The sequence below is a fragment of the Poecilia reticulata genome, chromosome 22 (genome assembly GCF_904066995.2).
Source record: "Poecilia reticulata chromosome 22, P_reticulata-male-v2, whole genome shotgun sequence".
Taxonomy (NCBI): Eukaryota; Metazoa; Chordata; class Actinopteri; order Cyprinodontiformes; family Poeciliidae; genus Poecilia; species Poecilia reticulata.
In genome coordinates this window covers 22,311,684-22,334,887 of record NC_088851.1, presented here as the reverse complement: position 1 = coordinate 22,334,887, position 23,204 = coordinate 22,311,684, and the positions used below count along the sequence as shown (strand labels likewise).

At 38.4% G+C, this 23,204-nt stretch overlaps 1 protein-coding gene and 1 long non-coding RNA gene across 2 annotated transcripts in view; one reads left to right on the top strand and one right to left on the bottom strand.

Annotated features, from left to right (window-relative positions):
• Positions 1–1,911: 1,911 nt before the first annotated feature.
• Positions 1,912–4,633, top strand: LOC108166893 (uncharacterized). The gene is made up of 3 exons (XR_001777304.2): positions 1,912–2,243; positions 3,198–3,459; positions 3,605–4,633. It is a non-coding gene; the product is annotated as an uncharacterized LOC108166893 (long non-coding RNA).
• Positions 4,634–6,917: 2,284 nt separating this feature from the next.
• LOC103458919 (fibroblast growth factor receptor-like 1) overlaps positions 6,918–23,204 on the bottom strand; it is a 43,824-nt gene continuing 27,537 nt past the window's right edge. Inside the window, exons 3-7 of the mRNA XM_008400053.3 lie at positions 21,842–22,114; positions 11,994–12,062; positions 11,227–11,511; positions 8,977–9,330; positions 6,918–7,923 (exon numbers count right to left, since the gene is read on the bottom strand). Coding sequence (XP_008398275.2) covers positions 7,508–7,923; positions 8,977–9,330; positions 11,227–11,511; positions 11,994–12,062; positions 21,842–22,114 — 1,397 coding nt within the window. The 3' untranslated portion in view covers positions 6,918–7,507. The remainder of the gene's footprint in view (positions 7,924–8,976; positions 9,331–11,226; positions 11,512–11,993; positions 12,063–21,841; positions 22,115–23,204) is intronic.

The window sequence follows — 23,204 nt, the reverse complement described above, 5'->3', positions numbered from 1 at the left end:
AAAATGGTCTTGTCCCAACTTTTTTGGGATTTGTTGATGTCATAAAATTTTGAAAAATATTTTTCCCCTAAAATGACACATTCTCTTAGTTTAAAGTTTGGATCTGCCATGTATGTTCTATTGAGAATAAAATATATGTTGGCACCTCCACATCATTGCATTAAGTTTTTATTCACAATTTGTTTAGTGTTCCAACTTGTTTGGAATCTGGTTTGTATATATGTAGTATTTATATATAGCGATAGAAAGATGGATAGATACATACATAGATAGAGATGAATATAACAGAAAAATTTGTATATAAATAAGATGATTGAGGTAAACCCGAAATGACGAGTGAGGCGGCTCCTCACTACATTTTCTACTTATTTTTTAATATAAAAGTAAAAATGTCTTATTTTAAAAGGTTTTAATTTTGAAATTATATATCATATGTGTTTGATATTTTCTGGTTGTCTTCTAGAGCAGTGTTTTTCAACCATTTTTGAGTCAAGGTACACCGTTTTAATTGAAAAAATCCCGAGGCACGCCACCAACTAAAAATGGAAATAAAGATTCTCTGTAGCCGCCTATATATAGTCATTCTTATCAAAGTCTCTCGAATAGGAATCAAATAAACACAAAAATGTATTATCACATTTTACATTTCTTATTTCAAATTGCACTTAACACATCCACTTCAAAAATACCCCTGAACAGCCACAACACTGTGGTGTTAAATTTAAAGAAGTTGTAGAAAACGTCAGTGTTTTACAAACTAATCCACAAGCATCTTATAGCCAGAATACAGAAAATAATTCTTATTCTGAAAGAAGCAATAATATTTGGGAAACATTTCACTTCATATTCACTGTTACAATATGAAGAGTTGCATGTACAAAATGTCCATATCTGTATATTTTACCCACCTGGTGTGAAACCTGTGCATGTTTGGATGAAAACAGATGATTTCCTGGCAGAAATTGAAGAAAGACAAAGCTCTTCCTCAACATCTCTGTCTCTCTGGTTTTAGTTTTTATAGTAACCAGACTAGAGAAGCTCAATTTCACACAGATATGTTGTGGGAAATGGACTCGTGCTCTTTCCAACTACTGCTGAGCTTCACTGTCTTTTCCATCACTGTCGTCACAGTCTTTCTAGATTCAGCGCTCTCACCGCTATCTGTAACATTCGTGCATCACTAATTCTCGTTTTAATGTAAAATGCTCTGTACCTACTGCCATCTAGTGGTAAGAACATTACATGATTACGCCGCTGCTACTACTACAGCAGATACTCGAAGATGGCATTATTTGCAGATAATCTCAAAAAATCTTTTAAAACTAATTATGATATTTTTCGGAATATAGAGCGCACCATACTAGCACCCTCAATTAAAAAAATTAAATTAAATAAAAACTGGAAGCTGCTCTCGGTTTTCCATTAGGACCCAGCAGAATGCCTTGTCCTAATAAATCAGCTGGACTCAGCACTCCGTCTCCAAAGTCAAACCATGGTTTCGTTCACACCGAGCTTAAATGCAGCGGCTCTATTTCCCTCCTGTAGTGACAGCCCTCAACTTAAAAGCTGCATGATATGAGTTTGAAAACATTTCTCCGTCGTGCCTGTTGCTAGCATGTGCTTGTTCTAAATGAAAATTAGCAGTTCTTCTTTGATTTACAATTTTGACTTCTAATGATTCACTTCCTGCTAGAGAGCCCCCTGGTGGTTGAAGAAAAATCCGCAGAAAAGCCACAGCGGGCTACAATCCGCATGGTTCAAAGTTAAGGAAAAAAGTAGCAGCTTTTAGTCCGGAAAATACGGTACCGTAGTGAAATTGAATAATTTCCACGGCACACCTGACGATCACTCACGGCACACTAGTGTGCCGCGGAACAGTGGTTGAAAAACACTGTTCTAGAGGTCTCCCTCTGCACTGGAAAAAGTGTAGCACAGAGTTGTTCATTCAAGCTAATAACTACCATTGAATACAATGTAAAATAATGGACTTGGTTGTGAAAGTCTATTTTTTTGCATTCTGAGGTGTCAATTTTGATTCAGACTGAATTAATAACACTTCTGAAGGGAAGAAAGCAAATATTTTGGTTCCTCTCAAAACATGCTGAAAGGAAATGATGTCATATTTTCAATCTGAGTCACGTGAGAAGAAGTTGGGGAGAAGTGCTTGGAGAGCTTCGTCCGTTTCGGCATGGGGAAGAAGGAATGATTAACGTCCGAGCACGTCATCAAAGAATAAACCTGCGGTAAGTACTAAACTAAGTTGATGTAAACGTGTCTTAACAAGCCTACAATTGTATTAATGCAAAAGACTGAGTTAATGTCACCTGGTTAGCAAGCTGAAAGTCCCGCCTAAATGTGGGTATCCCAGTAAACGCTTTGTTTTTCGCTGGGTTAAATGTGGTGTAATTTCTGAACTTATACGTATTTCACGAGAACTATAACTATGTGTACATTGTTCGGTTGTAGCTGGAATTAATCAAGGTAGGCATAATTCGTTACCAATCAATAGCTTCCACCACGGTTAGCTCGGCTACACGGTGAACTTGACTAGCTTAACCCATGTAAAGCCATGTTAGCAATTAGTTAGTCTAGTGTGTTTATACCACTATGATTGTAAAGTCCCAGTTTGTTAATGGTAGCGAGGCCCTTTGAAAATGAATGGTGTTTTGTGCATGCATTATACTTGTATGGTCGGTGATGTTTCCCAGTGTTCGCCATGCTGGTTTGTCCAACTGTTAAAACGGTTTCACAGGATATGCTCTCGGTAAGCGAATCTCCTTGTTAAGCCTAAACTTTTTGTTCGGCTCTACAACTGGTTTTCATGCATTTTGTTCACGACACTGCCCCATTTACTGTAGATTAAGAACTTCATTTTCCGAATGCATTGTGTTTTCAGAGATATGTCATGGCATGCTGGCAGGTATCTTATGAAGTGTGATTTCAAACAAATACATAGACTAACCTTGAGGGGCTGACATACTGTGACAATGGACTAACAGACAGGGGCACTTGTACTGATAGAAAAGGGGTGCATACGCATTGTTTTATATTAGATTAACTTAAAGGGGCACTGATGCACCTTACTTATTACAACTCAAAGCTTTCATCTCATCTGTATGTTGACACAAGGTGGTTGTGAATGTGAATTAATAATTTCTCTTTCCTTCTGTCTTTCGTTTTATTCTCCTGCCACCCAGGTTTTGACTCCAGCTTCCTGAACGTCACTGACTGTCAGGGCATCTACATCAACAACTCGAGATCCAACTTTGCAATATGGCGACTCCCGTCCGACTCCTCATCTTGTTGGGTGACGAAAGCGCTGAGAGGATGAAATTATCAAGGGTGCCGTTTTGATTGTCCCTAAAGGGTGCTGATGCAGATTTCCGAAGGGAGTGTATCCTCAAAGCTCTCATCATCTACCTGGGAGAACGTGTTGAGGACCTTCTAAAGGAATACATGGTATGTCCAGATATTTTCTGTCACAATGATGATTCAACTTTATTCATCACGGGAGACCACCTATGCCATTATACAGTATATAGTGATTAATGAGGTGTGCCAGACTGCAGTTGTTCAGTTGCATATTTCGTATATTTTGCCTCAGGTCTCCCAGAAAGATCAAGCCGAGCAGGAGCTGGAGAGGACCATCATGGCAGTCTTCGTCTTCAGAGAGAATTCAGGCCTTCTACAGCAGCCCCAAGACGTTGGGATTGTCATTGATGGTGTGGAAGTCCTCAATGAGTTGCCTTCTCTTGCAGCTGGAGTGGCAATGCTCTTTGGACTTTGCTATGCTCTTAACATGGAGTATCCACAGGGTTTCAGGTTCAGCTTTGAGGCCCTTCAGAAGATCCTGATGGAGCTTGGTTCCAACAAGATGACTTCCAAGATTCGCAAACTCAGTGGTGAACTCAAAACTGCACAGTAGTGTATATTTGTGTGTGCTTAATGTGTGCATGTAGTTGCCACTGGCATCTATTTAAGAGGTAGACCACCTCACAGCACTTTGTTATACAGGCTCACGGGGTCACTTTCATGGAGTGCTTTTGTTGGAATTTTAGTTCTTTGATGATGTTTACAGATGCAACATTCCTTCAAGTTCAGATGTGTTTGAACAGTACAACAACAGTGAATGCTTTCTGTCCATTTAATTTTGCTTGATAGGCCATATTGTCTTTATTTTATTGCTCTGATGTAGAGCAACAATGACATGTTTATATTTGTTTGTCTGAAAATGCAAATTTTTTTGTCCTTTTTTACTTGAGGAATAAATGGCTTAGAAAAAACTGTTGCTGGAGTGTGTTAAGTGTGATGTGAGTGATGCAAATTGTTTATGAAACCAAGTTTATGAAATATAAAAAAAAAAGAATTTCATGGTGCCAATGAATTAATTAATGCAATATATATATTTGATGGGTTCAATTTAAATATATTAGTTTGGTTCCAAAACTAAAATTTAAATAATTTAACTTGGATAAAGGTGAAGAATTAATATTGGGTCAAGTAAAGTAATATGGTTTGAGTCAATATTAAATAGTCATGTTGTACCAAACCACTTTATTTAGATTCTGTGAAGTCAAATATATTAGATGCAACAAATGGACATCAATTTTTTTAATTTAAGCTGGGCCACACTTTTTCCAGTGTGGCATCCAGAAGTGAGAGAAGTCACTTCTGGACTTCTCTCAGAAGTCCAGAAGCAATGAGCATGGGAAATTAGGGGAAAAAGATAAAAAATGACTTTTTTGACAGGCTTTTATTTTGAAATTACACATCAGATCTAGTTGCCACTTTCAGGTTCTGTTCTAGAGGGGTCCCTCTGTCACCCAGAAGTGGTAGCAGTCAGAGGTGGGGACTCGAGTCACATGACTTGGACTCGTTAAAATCACGACTTGAGACTTGACTTGAAAAAATGCTCAAAGACTCGGACTTGACTTTGACTTGAAGCTGTTTACTTGAAAAGACTTGATATTTTTTACTCAAAGTCTTAAAATTTAAAACACATTATTTATAAAGTGGCGTCATTAATTAATTTCACTCATTCCGTATCGATATGCGCAGACCGTCCCTCTGTTGTTCCTCTCTCCTTATGTTGTTTTTCTTATCTCCTTATGTATATATGTGTGCGTAGCTGCAGCTCAACCAATCAAATTAACAGTATTTGGACATTTAAAAACGCTGCAGAGCTCAGGGAACGAAAGACGAAATAACAGCTCGAATATGCTTCCGCGAGTAATTTCTTTTGGCTACGTAGGTCATGAACTTTCTAATAAAAAACAAACTGCAACTTGTAAAACATGCAAGAATAGAATATCGGATGGAGATGCCACGACTTTGTCCAACTTTGTCCGGCATTTGAAGCTTCACAAAGATGGTAGGTGGCGCTTTTCTTTTGCTGTAAGTTAGTTGACTTTAGCTAACTTCGTGTTAGCATGTGTACTCCGGGTTAAATTGTTGATGATTTACCATAAATCCGGTCCTTCAAATGCCTCCATAAATAATGTGCACCGTGTTATTGGCTCAGGAAGCCGGTGGATAGTGAGCGGGGCTCCGGGACAGAAAGCAGATTCTGGACCTGAACTCAGGGAACAGAGTCTCTCTGTCCCATCATGATGATGAGCAGGTCCAGTATCATCTAAGGATGGTTGGTGTATCTGAAGACATCTACGTTGGGAAATTATATTGACAATATATTGTTCACTGCAGTCAGTGCATTAAATCAACTGTTTTTGACTTAATGGACTGACTGACTGTCACATGTCGCACAGAACCTATTTCCAAGTAGTAAAGCTTTGCTGGAAAACAAATTTTTAAAAAATCCCGTTTTTTCTTTGGCCATCTTTCAAATATTTCGGTAAAAATAAAAATTGTACAATCTCACTGACCCTGAATATAACACTAAGTGGGATAGTTAACTGAGTAGGACATAAAATAATGAGCTCGTTATTTTGTGTTTAGTGATTCTGACCAGCTTGATTCACACAACATGTTTTTATTAATATTGATGTGAAATTGGCTGTAGATTTAACCCACTTGGCCTGACAGATATTTATTTTACAATCACATCCAAATTCAAAACCACTCCACTTTATTTGCAATGATTTTGATTTTTTCATGTGGTTTATTTGTTAAAACAGACCAAATACAGTGACTGTCCCAAATAAATTTTGTGTTAAGAATATCTGGCCCATATTTACAGAGGACTGAAACTAACATACTTAGAAATAAAAGCAGAAAAATAAATGCACCAGACCTTCCTGAGTTTACTTGTGATAACTTCATATATACTTTTCATTTTTTGAAAACTTTTTTTATTGAATATCAAGTTTAACAGAACTGCGCAATAAAGAGGTCCAATTTAAAAATGTTTTTTATACTTTGTGTTCAGCTGCACATGTTCTATCATTTGAGATAAATACAGATTTTAAAAAGAACAAATGGTCCATTATTTGAATTTTATGTATAATGGCAAATTATATAAATAAAATAAAATAAAAAGGACTCGAAATGATTTGAAATGAAAGTTTCCTGACTTGAGACTTGACTCGACTTTTGCCTGTCTTGACTTGAGACTTGACTCGACTTGAGGACAGAGACTTGAGACTTGCAACACAGTGACTTGGTCAGACCTCTGACCAAAAGTACTGGAGCTCTCTGCTTGGGTTGCTAGGTAAATGGTGCACCTGAAATGTGATTTTTTTTTTAGGTTTTTAAACGGATAATTTTCCAAACACCTAGAAACATTAACAGCCAAGAGAGTTTTTTTTTTTACGCTTGGGAGTTTTTTTTTTTTTTTAGCAAAGTTTTGAGACCCAAATGAAAATTCAAAATGTCCAAGAAAATTATCAAAAATGACAAATTACATACAGAAAATGCCTATATACTGGCATAAATTGGTTTAAAATGATGAATTCAAAGGGTACAATACACAAACAGTATACTTTATTAATATTACATAGATATGAAAAATGACTTACTCTGAAAAATAAACCTTTGATACATTTTTAAGAAAATAAATTAAATATTCTGACTACAGCTTAATAAACTGTTGTTGGATAAGGAGGTGGTCTCTGCCGGTTCGTCCCAACATGCTAAAGACTAATAATGGGAACCTACAGAAAGAAAGTTAAATAAAGATTACAGAGGACCAGAACAGTTTACATGGAGGGTGGGAACACAATCCCTCCACCCTTTGCAGTCTTTGGCAACGTCTGCATGCCATAAACAGCTACCAGTGGGAGTGGGATGGAGAACGGTAGTGGTCAGCATTCCTAACAAATGCATCTTTAACAAACACAACCTGAGTCAGAGCTTTAAACCAGCCCTTCTGTGAACCTTTAGTACCCTTTTCGTTTGCATCCTCCGCGCTCGTCGGACCCAAACATCCGTTTAGGAAAACCCAAGCTTCTAACAGGTAGAAAAAGCACCAGGATGTTGAAGTTTTGTTGGGTAACACACACTTTTCTGGGTTTTCCAAGCAAGCGTTCTGGATGAAGGATGGCAGTTCAGGCTAACACTGAAAATGGATGTGCTGGTGCTGGTGCACCTTCCCGTCCACGTGGGAGTGGGTGTGCGTGTGGATATCCGTGTAGATTTTGGGGTAGATTTTGGGCGGGACGCTGGGTCCGGCCTGGTTGAGGAGCAGCTGCTGCTGGGCCAGGTAGTCCTCGTAGTTCAGGCAGTCTTTGTCCGGGCTGGAGGAGCTGGAGGACGGAGCCGGGCAGCCCCGGTCCCGCTCTCGGTACGGCGTGCGGTGGGAGCTCTGTGGCGGCGCGGCGCTGGGAGGCGGGCAGTGCTTCCTGCTCTGGCAGAACCACAGCAGGACCGTGGCGAAGATGAAGACTACTCCAGCCGGGATGCCGATGATGACGGGCCAGGGGAGGGAGCTGGTGTTGGACGGGAGCAGGGAGACGGGCGGCTTCATGTCTGCAAAGAGAAGAAACATAAGTAAGGAAGATCTCAATCTGATTCATGAACTCATGAATAAATCGCTGCTCAAATACTGCAGGTGTTGGTTTAGAACATTTAGATATGACATTTTAATGTTTAATATTACATTAGAACTACCTTAACATTTAACTCCCTCCACAGATTCAGTGTCTGATTCAAATTCCTCAGAAAAACAGATTACTTTGAACCAAAATCTGTATGAGGTGTGAATGTATCAGAATTACACTGCAAAAACACAGAATCTTATAAAGTATTTTGATCTAGTTTCAAGTGCAAATATTTTATTACAGACAGATAAAACTAAATTACAACTAACTTTTCAGCAAGAAATACAAGTTTCTTATAAGTAAATAATTCCTTAATATTGACGAAAAATTACTAATTCAGATCATTTTACTTCTAACACTCATAAGTGAACTGATCTGCTCTGGAACGAGAACATTTTCAACTTTTGAAAATTTCAAAAAGTAAAATTTTTCATTTTCAATCTGAAAGTTCATTGTTTGAGATATTTTCTCACAAATTTAAAATTTTTTAGTTCAGAAATTTCAGTGTTTTTTTCCTAGACAATAAGAGAATCTCAAAATCTCTGAGGTTTTGTGACAAAGTCTAATATTGACATTAATCTCAGAAATATTTTTAGAATAAAGAAATTTCAGAGTAATTTTCAAGTTTTTATTCTAGAATTTTTTTTTTTTTTTTAGCTTAATCTCTAAATTCCTTTTTATTTTTCGTCATTTGGAAATCAGAAATTTCCAATTTCTCTCTACAAAATTTCTGTGACTATTATAAAAATTTTGGAGCGTTTCTCACAAATTTTAAGATTTCCCGGTAAGTTCCCCCCGCCCCCTACGACTGAGGTTTTTTTCTAAAAGAAAAAAAATAAAGAAACTTTTCAGGCTCAGAAATTTACAAGTAAATTTTCCTAGGAAATTTCTAAGATCAAGATAAAAATTTCTAAGTTTTTTGGGTGGAAATTTACTGCCCTATACGTCGTCTTACAAAGCAGACCAGCATCTTGGCCCTCACCTGGCAGCACCGTCAGGAAGGCGCTGCGGAAGCTGTAGCCCATGGTGTTGGCGCCGAGGCAGATGTACATGCCGGCGTCGTCCTCCTTGGCGCGGGTGATGAGCAGCTTGTTGAGGTAGGAGCCGTCGGGCCGGGACCACACCTCCCCGGTGGGCAGCACCACAAACCTGTGGTCCCCCACCTCGATGGTGGAGTTGTAGCGGCTCTCCTCGTGGGACTCCACGCGCTTTAGCCACTGGATGACCGGCTTCACGTCGCTGCGCACTTTGCACTGGAGGGACGTGGTGCCCCCGTAGTCCACCGTGGTGTTTACCGGGTGCGTCCCGGTCAGAACCGGTTTGGAGCTCGTCCTTTCTGCACAGACGCAACCAAAAGAACCGTCACAAACATTGTTTTAATCCAAAATAGAAACGCAAATAATTAATTGCTGATTATCGTTTTATTAGTTTAAGAAGTGCAGGTAGAAGCACAAGCACTGCAGCATCAAAATCAAATCAGCAGAATGTTTCCAGTATATTTTTCCTAAGAATGGGATTCCAGCTAAGTCAGTAGACAAACGCATAAAAGAAATCAATCAAACCTCATTCTATTTGGTTAGAAAATGATTTGCAGACGTTTTTTATTATTTTAAGAGTGAAAAACACAGTTTTAACTCCTCACAACAATCAACTCATGAATCGATAACTTGCATTCCTCGTCCAAAGCAGCCTAAAGGTAAGAGCTTGTAATTGAGAGAGGGGCAGGAACACCACATGTAACACAAGAAGTATGTGTGATTAGCTTCCTCTCCGTGCTCCTGGTTGTACAGCGCTGCGCTCTCGGGGGCTGGAGGGGTTCTGGCAGACAGCTGGGCTTTAATCAGCTCCAGATTGGCTGGATGGTCCCCTCCCTGAACAAACAGTGGGGCACCAGCCCTCACTCTCAGACTGCTTCCTCAATGTGCTTCTCATTGCTGAGAGAACATTCGTCCAGACCTGCTGATCACAATCTGACTGCAGTGAAGGAGAAGGTTTGTCTGCAGACCTGAGATGGTGCCCATTTGAGTCCATTTCCTGCAGCTACAAGCACTTTGTGAAAGTATTTACACTTGGGTTGAAACGATTAATCAGATGAATTGATTATTGACATAATCATCAACTAATTTAGTAATCGATTAATCTGAGTATACAGACTCAACAAAAGGCAATACGCTGAAAAAACAACATATTCACAGCAGTAATCAAGCCAAAAATGTGCAAAATGTTTTGATACATTTTGCATTTAAGATGAAAGACATTCTTTGTAAATATGTTTTACCCAAAGCTACTCAGGTAGCATAGTTTTAACTTCACCCAGGTCAAATGACGCTTCTATTAAACAGCTATTGTTATCCGATTATTGATCAGAAATAATCAACAGGTCAGCTGTATTGACATTAAGTTGAACAGAAAGGGTTGATGTTAGACGTATCTTTTAAATGCATCTTTTGCTACAAATGATCAACCAATGAAATGCTACGTTATTGAATTTTAGGCAATTAAATGTTTTCTTATTTAAAAATGGAATTTAATTATTTGCATTTTCTTGTGTATTTCCAATACTGAATAAAATAAGTGAAAGTGGTGAAATAAAAAATTGGTATAATGTGCAACTTTTAAAAATCCGAATAATCAATAAAATATTTGAGAACTAAAATAATTGTTAGCTGCAGTCAAAGTCGGATAACACCAGAATCAAACATTCTGATCCGATACTGCTAGATCTGTTACAATAATCAATCACATGATAAATTAAAACGAACTCAATAATGTCCATTTGTATGATTTATGGTTTTTCTCTTTTTTACCAAAAACTGGATGATAAAACTCTTCAGTCTGGTGCTTTAGTGATTTGAAGGATAATTTTGTTTACAGAGACTTAATAATTCATTTTATTTGTGGTTTTATTTATTTTGGATATTTAAAATGTCTTCCAGTTCCAGTTTTAAATGTTCATTAGAAATTAAAGCTTATTGATCTTTAATGTGTTTTTGCATTATTATGCCATTATCATTAGATTACCTGAAAATGGTCTCAAAGCAACAATATTATTGTTAATCGCTGTACGTTCTAGGACAATTTATTGTGCAGTGAAAGTTGTTATTGAGACAGGCCTCAACACTGCACATCACCTGTCCCTCACCTATCTACTGAAACACGGTGGTGGCAGTATCATGACGCTGGAGCTGCTTTTCTTCTATGAACGACTACAGCTGGTTTGGTTGATACTCACGGATGACTTCGACCTTGTAGGTGGCGTTGATCTCCCCGGCCCGGTTGGAGACCCTGCAGGTGTATTTGCCGCTGTGCTCCGGCACCACATTCTTCAGACTCAGAGTCCACTTCCTCTGGCGGCCCTCGCCGACTTCCTGCTCCGTCAGGGGCCGGTCGTCCTTCAGCCACACGATGTCGGGTCGAGGGTTTCCGCTGGCTGAACACTTGAGGCGCACCGTGCTGCCCACGGGACACGCTATCACCCTGCGCCGCATCTTCTCCGGCTGCGTGAAGCGAGGACGAGCTGCCAGGGGGAAACATTTAGTTTGAATATCCAAAGATTGGGAGGAAATAATTGGGTGGGTGCTTATATTGTTTATGATTTATCGTAAAAATGTTTATTTATTGTTATTATAAATTTCAGTTAATGATGTTAAGTAAAAAAATAAATAAATCAAAGCTGGCAATATGATCGGAAATAGGTTGGTAAATATATTAACTTTACTAATTTAGCTCAATTCTGAAGGCAGTTGATTTTCATTGGGAGCATCAGAGTAAAATTCATTCCACAATGTTCAGATTTCCATTAGTAAAGCAAATGAAAACGATCATGTATAGAATGATTTTCCTTAAACTTCACACGTACGAAGCCCCTTTGTGTCGGTCCATCGCATAAAATCCAGATAAAACACATTAAAGTTTGTGGTTGGAAAGTGACAAAGTATGGAAAAGTTTGCAAGGCAGTGCGGTTTGTTAAAAGCAGGACATTAGACTTGGAGTTCTTACCCAATTTGTCACCACCTGGTTCTGGTTCTGCTCCGTTCGCTGGTCCTGAATTATCAGAACGAGGGTCATCTGCAAACACAAAATTAATAGAAATACGTCAACGCATGACTACATGACAGGAAAAGGCCTTTATTTCTACACTCAATCACTGAATACAGTTTTTATAACTTAAATGTGAGCCCTATTATGCAAAATTCACTTCTTTCTTTGTGTTTTTATGCTTTTATTTGTGTCTCAGCTGCTTCTAAAAACAGACCAAGAGCTTAAAAACCACTCAGCTGTTTTTTTGGCAATAAGTTAACGTTTTTTAGTGAATGGAAAAGGATCAGTTTTAAAAACATTCTGAATGTTGAGTCACATTCTACGTTACCTAGCAACCCCAGCCGAGCCCAGCCCCATTGCCTAGCAACCCCAGCGGAAATCCAGCATGTGGCAAGTATTTTGTTTTTGACTTACTGTTTAGAAACAACTTTTTGCATTCTTATTGTGTATAGTTGTGTAATTAAGCTCTTGTTAGCGGCCATTTTGAGTATAAATGCTGAGTTGTGTTCTTAAAGTGACAAGACGCCCTAAAACAGCTCATTCTGAGAGGAGCTAAAATAATTTACCAGACTAACATTTCTTTATCTAAGAATGATTTTGTGCCATAAATGTAATGAACATTATTTTCTGTAGCCCACAGACTTACCTTAACGTGTTTAAGGAAGCATAATAAGTCACCATTAAAGCAAGCAGCACTTTAACATCTGACCCTGTTGCTGCTACAGCGTCAAACTGGCCTAGAAATGAGTTTTAAGACTCTGCGCAGGCTGCATGCTGGGGTCACACTCTGCTGCATTTGGAAGTAATATGATCGTTTTTTATTAAGCCCTGTTAGAGCGGACAGCTGTGGAGTTTAGTCACTGGCTGACATCATGCAGCCCAGCTAAGACCGGGCTTAAAGACGTTATAATGACTGAAACTTCATCCACATTTGATGCTGTGCAGACAGAGACATTAAGCAGAAGGTACATCTACAGTCACAGGTTTTCTAACCAATGAATTCTTAAAATAAAACTAAAAATACATTTTTTAAAAATCAGCGAAATGTATTAATTGCGACTCAGCTTAACTATTTCGACCTTCTGTGACTGATTCCTGGCTCTGCTGGATTCTTCTGCATCGAGTCTGACTCGCTTGATTCCCTCCTCTTGGTTTGATTGGGTCAGGTAAAGAGGCCAGATGTGACTTCTAACCCCCGCCGCTCTGCCTCCCTCTGAGAACCCTGAAACCGTCGGAGCTCTCCTGGGTTCTCTAGGTACAGGCCCTCCTTTGTTTGTCCCCTGCAGCACCGATCCCAGCCATGATGTCATGGCTATTTGAAGGGGCTTTAACTGGCCAACGATAATAACCCAAGAAATATTTCCCTCTTGCTCACTTGGGCTCTCCACATTCCTGCCGGTTCCTGAACCTCCCAATCCAAACAGATCCTGGTCCCGCACTGCCGGGGTTTTCTTTCTGACTTCAGGATTTTTTCCTTGAATTTGTTTCCTCTCTGCTTTTTGGTGATTTTAGGGAACAATGACGCTCTTTATGCATCTGAGCCGTTAAAGCTATCCCGTGCCACTATTGTTTTGGCACAATGCAGGCTCAGAAAGCTGCAGAGGTGAGACGCTTTAAGGCCAAACATATACATTTAGCTGTTTCAGAGATTAATCCAGTGTGATGGAAAGTAACCAAAAGCTGATTTTTATCACAAATAAAAGAAGCAAAAAGTTTCCTGCTTATTTCTCACACTTTGATTAAGTCTGAATGAATTTTAGTGTGAGAGATGAGCAGAAAACTAACTGATTAAGACGAAACAAAAACTTTGTGATGTAGGGCTGCAACTAACAATTATCTTATTAATCAATTATTCAACCGATTAATCAACAGAATTGATTAATGATCAATTCCTAAGTAGAGAATAGTTGTGGATTAGGACTGAAACGATTAATCAGATAAACTGTTGAATCGAGTACGGAACTAATTGTCAACTATTTGAGTAATCAATTATACCAATTAATCAATATAATCGTTGATTAATCTGATGACTAACCGATTACTCAGATAAAAAATTGCCATATTTGTCAGATTTTTCATTTAACCACTTAAATAATTTTATACAATATTAAAAAAATACATTAAAAGATGCAAAAAAAAAGAATCCTTTATTAAATAAGAAAATAAACGTTTTATTGAATAAAATAAAATAGCAGCATTCCTTTAGTGAACACTTGATCATCGGCAGCAGAAATATAGTATTAACATCAACATGTGAAAAGTTCAGTCCTTTCTGATTGACTTAACAACACAGTGCAGGATTAATCTTTTGACTAGTTTTTCTATTAACCAATTAATGAATTGATAGCAAAAGTGCATAAGATTTTTTTTTCTGTACAAAATTTGAATTGGGTGAAGCTAAAACCACTTGTGAAGTTCTGGAGAAAACATTTGTACATTTTTAAGTTGTTTTTATCTTAAATGAAATGTATACATATATATTTGTACAGTTTTGGCTGATTTACATGTCTGACTGTTTTGTTCTTTCAGTAGTTGGCCTTTTTCTGAGTCTGTGCACTCCACTTAACAACCGGTCACTAAATTAGTTGATTATTTAAATCGATTAATCACAATTAAGCAAGTTAGTAAGCCATTATAAAATAAATATATTAACTGATTATGTGTATTTCATTTGAGTCAAGGTAAATAACTATCTGCAACATTTACAGAATCTTATTGCCCTTCTAAATGGCTGATAATAATGACTTGCAAAGTGGAAAAAAATTATAATACTGATTATTTTTATAATTTTTTTTTAGTTTAAATTGGCGTTTTTGACAGGCAGATGGTTCTGCCTCCATCCGGTAGTTATTAAAGTCCTGCAATCATCTTGTGACGCGAAGCAGAGCAGTTAAAGTAGACGAAAGGTCAGCTCTGAGGCGTTGGTGCTCACCACATACGCCAGTAAATATTACAAGAATCTGGATCCAAATGCAACCTATTCTGAGGCTGAAAACTTCAAGTTTGTTAAAATGCTATTTTGATCCAACTCGAATCCATTCATGATGTCCCTGAAGTGTTTATGGTCTGACGCCATCCTTTCTCACTTCATTCACAAAACCAGCCACAGGAAACGGTCCCACCACACACGCTTTCTGCTGGCTGAGGCACAAGAACGGGCCAGAGGAGAGATTTTTATATCAGAGTGGGCTCTGGGGATGGCTGGGGATTAGGACTGAAACGATTAATTGTGATGAATCAATTATTGATATAATCATATCATCTAATTTAGTAATCCATTAATCGTTAACTGGAGTATACAGACTCAAAAAAAGGCCATTTGCTGAAAGAAGAACACACTCAGAGCAGTAATTAGGCCAAAACTGTAATAAAATGTATATATGATTTGCGTTTACAATAGAAAAACAATATTGTATGTAATCGATTAACCGTCAGAAGAATCGATTAATAGATAACTAAAATAGTCACTGGTTGCAGCCTCACTACGGTTCCAGAAAAAGTTCAGCACAACGGCCTTGCATCATCACCACAACTAACACGTGCAAACATCTGGACGTTTTACTCCAGATGGGAGCAAAATAAAAAAAATGTTTCACGAGAGCCAGCAGGAGAACTAGATATTTATCTCCTACATAAGCAGTTTACATCAGCTGTCCACAAATTATGGTGCTCCATATTCCGACTGGTGGCATTTACGCTAATCCGCAAAATGGCAACAGAAAACGGGAGAAAACATGTGAATACATTTTCTGAAAATAGTATCTTCTGTTGAGTATTTATTTACCAATCGGTGAATACTAATCACCATACAACGCTTTGACTGTTTTGAATTATTCACATAGAAATTAACCAAAGTATGAGAAAACTAAAATTACTACTATAACTAATAAAAACTAAACGGTATTTAACTAGTAATAACTGATATAAAAACTAGCAAACACACTGTAAAACTGATTAAAACTAACTAAATTAGACAAACACAATGTCACCACAAAATAAAACTAAACTATAATAAAAATGCAAAACTATTACAGCCCTATCAAGTCTTTGTTCTTGTAATAATATGACTTTTTCTGCTAATTAACTAAAAACCCACAGTCTGGACCCAATATTCAAAGTACGAACAAATAGAAGCTGCAAAACACAAGGAGTGAAAAAAATAAAAACTTTCCCCCCCAAAAATCAATCAGTAAAATGTGATTAATCAATACAATTTGATTAATCATTCAGATTTGATTAATCGGTAAAATCGAAACATCTCCCAGCCTCAGATTTCTGCTCTCATGTCCGTCATCCTGCCTCAGCTGCTGGCTAATCGTCTCTCATTTGTTTTTGCAGCGGTGTGTTTTAATCAGATTACTGGGCCTCATTGTCAGAATCCTGCCAGTGACCAATTACCATGAGCAAAACTTTCCATTAACTCAGCTAATTAATTTAGCTGCCTGCTAGCATGTTTCTCCAGAAGATCTGAGAGGAGTCTATTTATTTGAAGTTGTGTAAATGAGGGGTAGCCGACTCCCTGCGCAGCATCCATCACCCATCATCCATCACACCGCTTTGTTGTTTCTTTTGAGTCGCAAAGAGAAGAGCTGCAGTCGGTCAGGACGACTGGAACCTGGCAGCGCTTCAAGAAGTTCAAGAGCATTCCTTTGCAAACAGAACCAGCAGAGAACTGAAAGAGGACGGTGAGGAGACGGGCGGGGGGCATGTTCTGTTCTGGAGAGATTTCTTTCTTCCCATCTGTCCTCCCAAGAGCTATCTGAGGAATCTGGTCCATCAGCGCAACACGGCGCCTCCTCAATCCCTCCAGCTGGTTGTTTGGGCCCTGTTTGGATGGGGAGTCCTGACAACTGGCCCATCAGCCCCCAAGGACCCCGTCCAGAGCATGCAGCGACTCCTGCATCCTCTGCAGACTGAGTTCCAGCATGTTTTATCTAAGATTTAGCATGGGATTGTCATATTAACGTTTACAAGACTGGAGGTAATGTTAATGTCTGCAGGGATGATGTGCTGCAGAGCGGGTTCTAATAGTTTTGGGGTTTTCATTATGGTGTAGTTTCATTCTGTTGTGGCTTTTGTTTGTCTAATTTAGTCAGTTTTAGTTTTTAGAGTGCGTTTGTAGCTTTTTTTTAGTTATTATTAAGTATTGCTTACTTTTAGTTTAGTAGTTTTAGTTTTTTCATACTTTGGTTCATTTTTTGGTTCCGCCATTTTCTCCTAACTTTTGCAGTCGCCATTTAACGAACTAGCATAAGCACAGGAAGACTAAGTACCGTAATTTGGCGAAAGCTGATGTAAATTTCTTGTACTGGGAAAAAAGATCAATTTTATATCAGTTCGAAACACAAAAACAAACAATATTATATCTATGATTTCAGTGTGTTTGCTTCATAAACCTAAGATATAGCTCTTGTTATAGTTTTTCCACATTAATTACCGTTTTTATTAATTTTTTGTTGACAAAAATGTTTTCTCAGATTCAGTTTTTGTTATTTTGAACTATAACCTTTGTAATCTTAATCTCAATCTTTATGAGAACGACCAAAGCATTTTATGAAGTTCTGCTTTGGTATCGGGTTTACAGCCAAGGAAACATTTCATCTTTTAACATATCAGAATAAAATTAATATCAGGACTTTGAAACAACTGAGTTAATGGCTGAATCTACTTTGAAGAAAGAACAAATAATGTCAAATATTGATGACTCTAAAAGCCTTTTTACCAGACATTAGAAGTGGGCATTTATCGTATCGTTTATCTTTTATTGTGAAAGAGATAAACCAATTTTGATTTATCGTTATGACAATTTCAGCTACTTATGGTAAATAAAACAAAACAAAATTATCTGAAATGTTATTTTCTACTGTAAATAAATATCAGCATATGATTAAATGTAGTTCCTGTGTGAAGTTAAATGACAAATCACTGTTTTTAAGTAAATAGAAACCTATTTAAAACGGGAATGTTTAAATTTTAGTCATACAATTTCCTAAAAAAAAATGCAAAATAGATTTTTAATCGTAATCTTTATCGTTACAATAGTAGCCCAAAATATTGCGATAAAATTCATATCACTCAACTCAAAACTACTTATTCTCATAATTTTTATGTTTTTCTGTTAAAATTGCATCTTTATTCTGCTAATATTTGGAATATATTCGTGTGATCAAACAAATATTTTAAGACTCAAAGACTGAAATAAAAGCCACTTTTCAAAAATGTTTTCTCTCATTTGTAATTTCTTTTTTAGAAAAAAAAATGAGAAAAATAAATCGATTGGAAATCATATCTGGCATTAAAAACAGCGATGTGTGTTCGGTTGGTGGATGTCTCTCTTTTCACTCTTCACCACATGAGGAAGAGGAGGAATAACAGCAGAGAAGATCCGGGTTGAAGCCAGAAAGCTTCGTTTCAACTCCATAAAGGGCAAAAACCCTCCTGATGAAAATCAGAACTGAGTCTCTCAGCAGGTCTTCAGATTAAATATGAGATGCAGCTCATTCCAAGTGAGAAGAGCTACAAACGTTCAAATCTGAACCTGAACACCTCCAGCTTCAGATTTGGGATGATTTTATTTGGAGTTTGTAAAGTTTTACATTGTGTTTGGGATGAAAACTATCAATCAGATCTGGCAACCCTGCCGAACGTCGGCCTGTCTGTTTTTTGTGAGAGTGAGATCGGACTTTGATATCGACTTGGAACAAAGACGCGGCTCGCCACGAAAACCTGCTTCCTGAAATGTATCCACTTTGGAACCAGGTTTTAAAAATTATAATTTTTGGTCTAACGGGACACTAAATCCACGTGGATGCAAAGCCTGAACTAGAGCGATTAATCGATTCTAATGATTAATCAATAAACCGATTCTGACAATCAATTAATCGAATAAAAGCCTGGCACATGTTGCAGATTTTTCATTTGAGTTTTTAAAAGATGCAAATAAACAATTTCTCTTTTAAATAAAATAAATTAATGTTTTATTGCCTAAAATGCAACAACACACTCCTCCCATGTAGGAAGAGATGCATCTGTAGCTAAATAAATACTCTTAACAGCAAGAGTAAAAAAAGCTCAACCCTTTCTGCTCAAATTATCATCAATGTAGGGCTGATCGATTATTGATTAGATAGCAAAGGGCTCTTCATAGATTTTTTAACAGAATTTGAACTGGGTGAAGCTAAAGCTGCCATTTGAGAAGATTTAGTTAGAACATATATAGAAAAGTACGTTTTTTTTATCTTAAGGGGAAAATGTATAAATTTTTTGTCGTTATTGCTTAACAACTTTTCTGAGTGTGTTGTTCTTTCAGCATGTGGTGTTTCTCGATAATTAATTGATTACTACATTAGTTGACGATTATTCCAATAATCAATTCCCCCAGTGTATTATAAGCCTGGCAGGCCACCAAGCTTTACTTGTGCCCCCACCAGGCTAAGCATTGTTTATTTATTTAAGTCTTTTTAAAATGTTTGCATTTTTTAAGACTTTGTACTTGGTGTTCAGGTATTACTCTTCCAATCTTCCAATAACATATGATTATCAAGTGATATTATCAAATTTCCTGTCAACTTTAAACATTGTTTGACTCAAAAACACGGCGGGCTGCTGGATGAATTACTGTCCTAGTGCCCCATCCACCGGACTTAACAAGTTTTCTGGGGAAACTTTACAATTAATCACGATAAATAATTTCAACCCTGTAGAAACAATTATATTTCTGTTCTCTCATCATCAAAGATTTCAGCAACGCCTCTCCACTCAGGGTTCATTCTTATTTAAAACAAGAACTGTTCTGAGTGAACGGGTATCTGTGACGTAAAACCCAAAGGGCGATGTCTGATACTGTTTAGCAGAGCTCTGTTGGCAACCCTGGCATTACAGATGGCTGCGCTCCAACATCTTCAGCCTCTAATTTAAACACAATCAGCTGACACCCAGGCTTTGAACTTGCTTTATCCTTGCTCTTGTGCGCGCCGCGCTGCATCAACCGCTGTTTTCTGCGTTTCCTCTGATGCACAGTCGTCACGAGGTCGGGGTGAAACTCCTCCTGTGAGATACAGCAGACTCTGGGGCTAATTAGGCATCTTAGAGTAATTAGACTAAACACAGCCTTCACGCTCCACTCCTCTCATTCATCATGCTGCGCCCCGGTGAAGAGGAAATGCACTGTACCCAGACTGGGTCAGAGCCTCTCTAATCCTGGAAGCCCTGCGAAGAGCTCTGAGGCAAACCGGCACTTTAACACTGAATGTGGTTCTTATTGTGGACCTCCTGCCTGCACACAGAGAGTAGCCTGGGGAAAAGGAAGAGCTCAAGATCCAACTGAGTCACAGAGGATGAAGCCGCATGAAACAATATCCCAGGCTGCTGTTGACTTTGGACAGAGAGAGGTAAAGAGCTGCAACGCAGGCAGAGGCGAGGGGATCAGCCGGTAAAGCGCCAGAAATCTGGATGATGATGCTTTAAGCAGCACTGCAGGGAAACGATGTCGCATGTCAGAACCAGAACGCTTCGTTTTAGTCCGGTAGACTCGAGTCGATTGGGGACAAAACTGCAACATTTGTATGAATGTTATGATGAATTTTGCTGGACAATAAATTGTCCTAGTAGTTATTGTGATAGATAAACAGTAATGTTGTTTATCAAGTAATGTTATGGTAATGGCATAATAATGCAAGAATGGATTTATATATTTCAATAAATGTTAAATTGTAGAAGGAATTTAACACTGGAACTAGAAGACATTCCAATTTAATTCAATTCAAAAACATTTTATTGATCCCAAAGGGAAATTAAATAAAATTTTAAATTACTTTAAATATCCAAAATAAACAAAACAACACATAAATTGAATTATGAAGTCCCTGTAATTAAAATTGTCCTTCATAAAATGGCTAGTTGAGACCAAAACACCAGACTGAAGACTTCTGTCAGCCAGTTTTTGATAGAAAGAAAAAACAATAAATCATGCAAACTAAAATTATTTAACTCATTTTAATTTATCAGGCGATTAATTGATTTATTACTTAAACATTGTTACATTTTCAAACGACACAAACCAATCAAAAAACCAGTTTACCTCTTTATCTCTACAGCTGGGCAATACACCAATTTTATCCATTAGTTGAATTTTTGGTGTTTGAAGAATAATTTTTTTGAAAACTTTATTTTTTTCCTCTAATGGGATTCCATACTTCAGAGTGATGTCAGCCCACGCCGCTATCACCCGCCATCTTGCTTTACAGCTTCTATTTATTTTAACTTTGAATTCAGGTCAACTCTACGAGAAAATATAAGACTAACATATTTTTTCTTTTTAATTACAAGAATAACGTCAAAATGTTACAAGAATACGGTGGTATTGATACGAGAGCAAAGTGTTAATTTTATGAGAATTTAAACATGAAAAATAACTAAAAATTATTTATTCAAGTTTTTTTCTCATTAAAATGACTTTTTCTCATAATATTAAGACATTCTTAATGTCATACATTTGCAGATAATGCAAATATTCCTAAATTAGCACTGCAAAATCAGTATTTTGGATTGTAACAATTAAAAAATCTGGAAGGGACCGATCAATGTGAAAAGATGTTCAATATTATTTAATTTTAATTGGTACTTATTGAATGCGGAGGCTGGCATGTATTTATCTTAACAGTTTGTTAATGGTTTTCATCAACCGGCCCATTGAGAACATTGTTCTCGACAAACGAGCCAGAGTTCGGCTAAACTGAACCGAACTGGTTGGTGTGAATGTAAGCCGAACACCACGGTGTGAAAGCACCGTTGGGGCGCGTACCCACCGATAATGATCAGGGTGTAGTTGACGTTGACGCTGCCGAAGCCGTTGGTTGCCTGGCAGTTGAAGGTCCCGGCGTCGTCGGCCTCCACCTCCTTGATCTTCAGACCCATCCGAAGCACGCGGAAGCGGATCCAGCCGCTGTGGATGATGCGTCCGTCTTTGGTCCACCGGATGAAGGGCGGCGGGTCTGCTTCCACGGGACACGGCAGCTTGATGGCGCTTCCCAAACGGGCCGTTTGTCTGTGGGTGACCCGGTCCGAAACCCGAGGAGGTCCTGAGGAGAAAGAAGAACAGAAATATAACGTAAAATATTGTTGTAAAAGTTTCTTCCAAATAGGGTTGAGCGCTAAGGACTTAAGGTTTCATCACAATATTTTGTGATAACAATAAAAGGGACGATAAGAAGTTTATTACCTCTTTTAGGTAACTATAACACAGAAATTATAGCCACACAAACACAAATACTGTTTTTGAAAAACATTCCCATTTATAATCCACTTTTCTAGAACATCAGTCACTTAAAAAGTGTGATTTGTATCTGTAACAAAATTGAATGTGAAAAAATTCCCAAAAGATACTGAAGATAATAATGGGCCGAGTATTGAGCCTTGGGGAACTCTGCTTTTGATCAGCAGAATCTTACCTTTGGTAGAGAGAACAACCAGAACAGACAGTCTGGATTTTTGTTTCTCTCTCTGAAACAGTAGGCAAAGAAGAAAAGAGTAAAGTTTGTCTATTTTCTCCAGATTAGCCAGAAACCTTGAAGTCAGATTGTAATAATTGGGCGAGCCGTGTTGCCGCTCCGTGAGCAGAGAGGGTAAACGGTTCTGGCTCTCGTTCTCCGTTTGGCGTGCAGAGATCAAAGCCATGAGGCGGTGCGGCGGCGGCGAGGGGGTGAGATGGACAGCAGCCATTTCTCCGGTTTTTAATTGGCTCAGGGGTGCTCCCTCAGATCCAGTGCAGCGGAGCGGGCCGAAACACCCTGTGATGGTGTTAGAAAGCCTGAGCAGAGCCCCCCAACCCTCCAACACCACTAAAAGCCAAACAAAACCCTGAATCAGTGAGCAGAGCAGACACACAAGAAAAACAGAAGCCTGAGGGGCGACTGAGGGGGAGGCGAGTCGGCCAGACCCTGCAGCTCCACACAGAGCCCCGTCTGTGCCTCAGAACAAACGGCTGGCTGGGTCGCAGTAAAAACAACGCGCAGGGTAAGTACACACTGCCTCTCCAACACACACAGGGCCGCATTCCTTTGGCGCATTTCATGCATAAATGTGGTAAACAGTATGGTGGTGGCAGGTAACCCGTCCACACACACCATCTTCAAATCAAACAAAATTGGTGCCAAACGTTTTGTGCAGCAA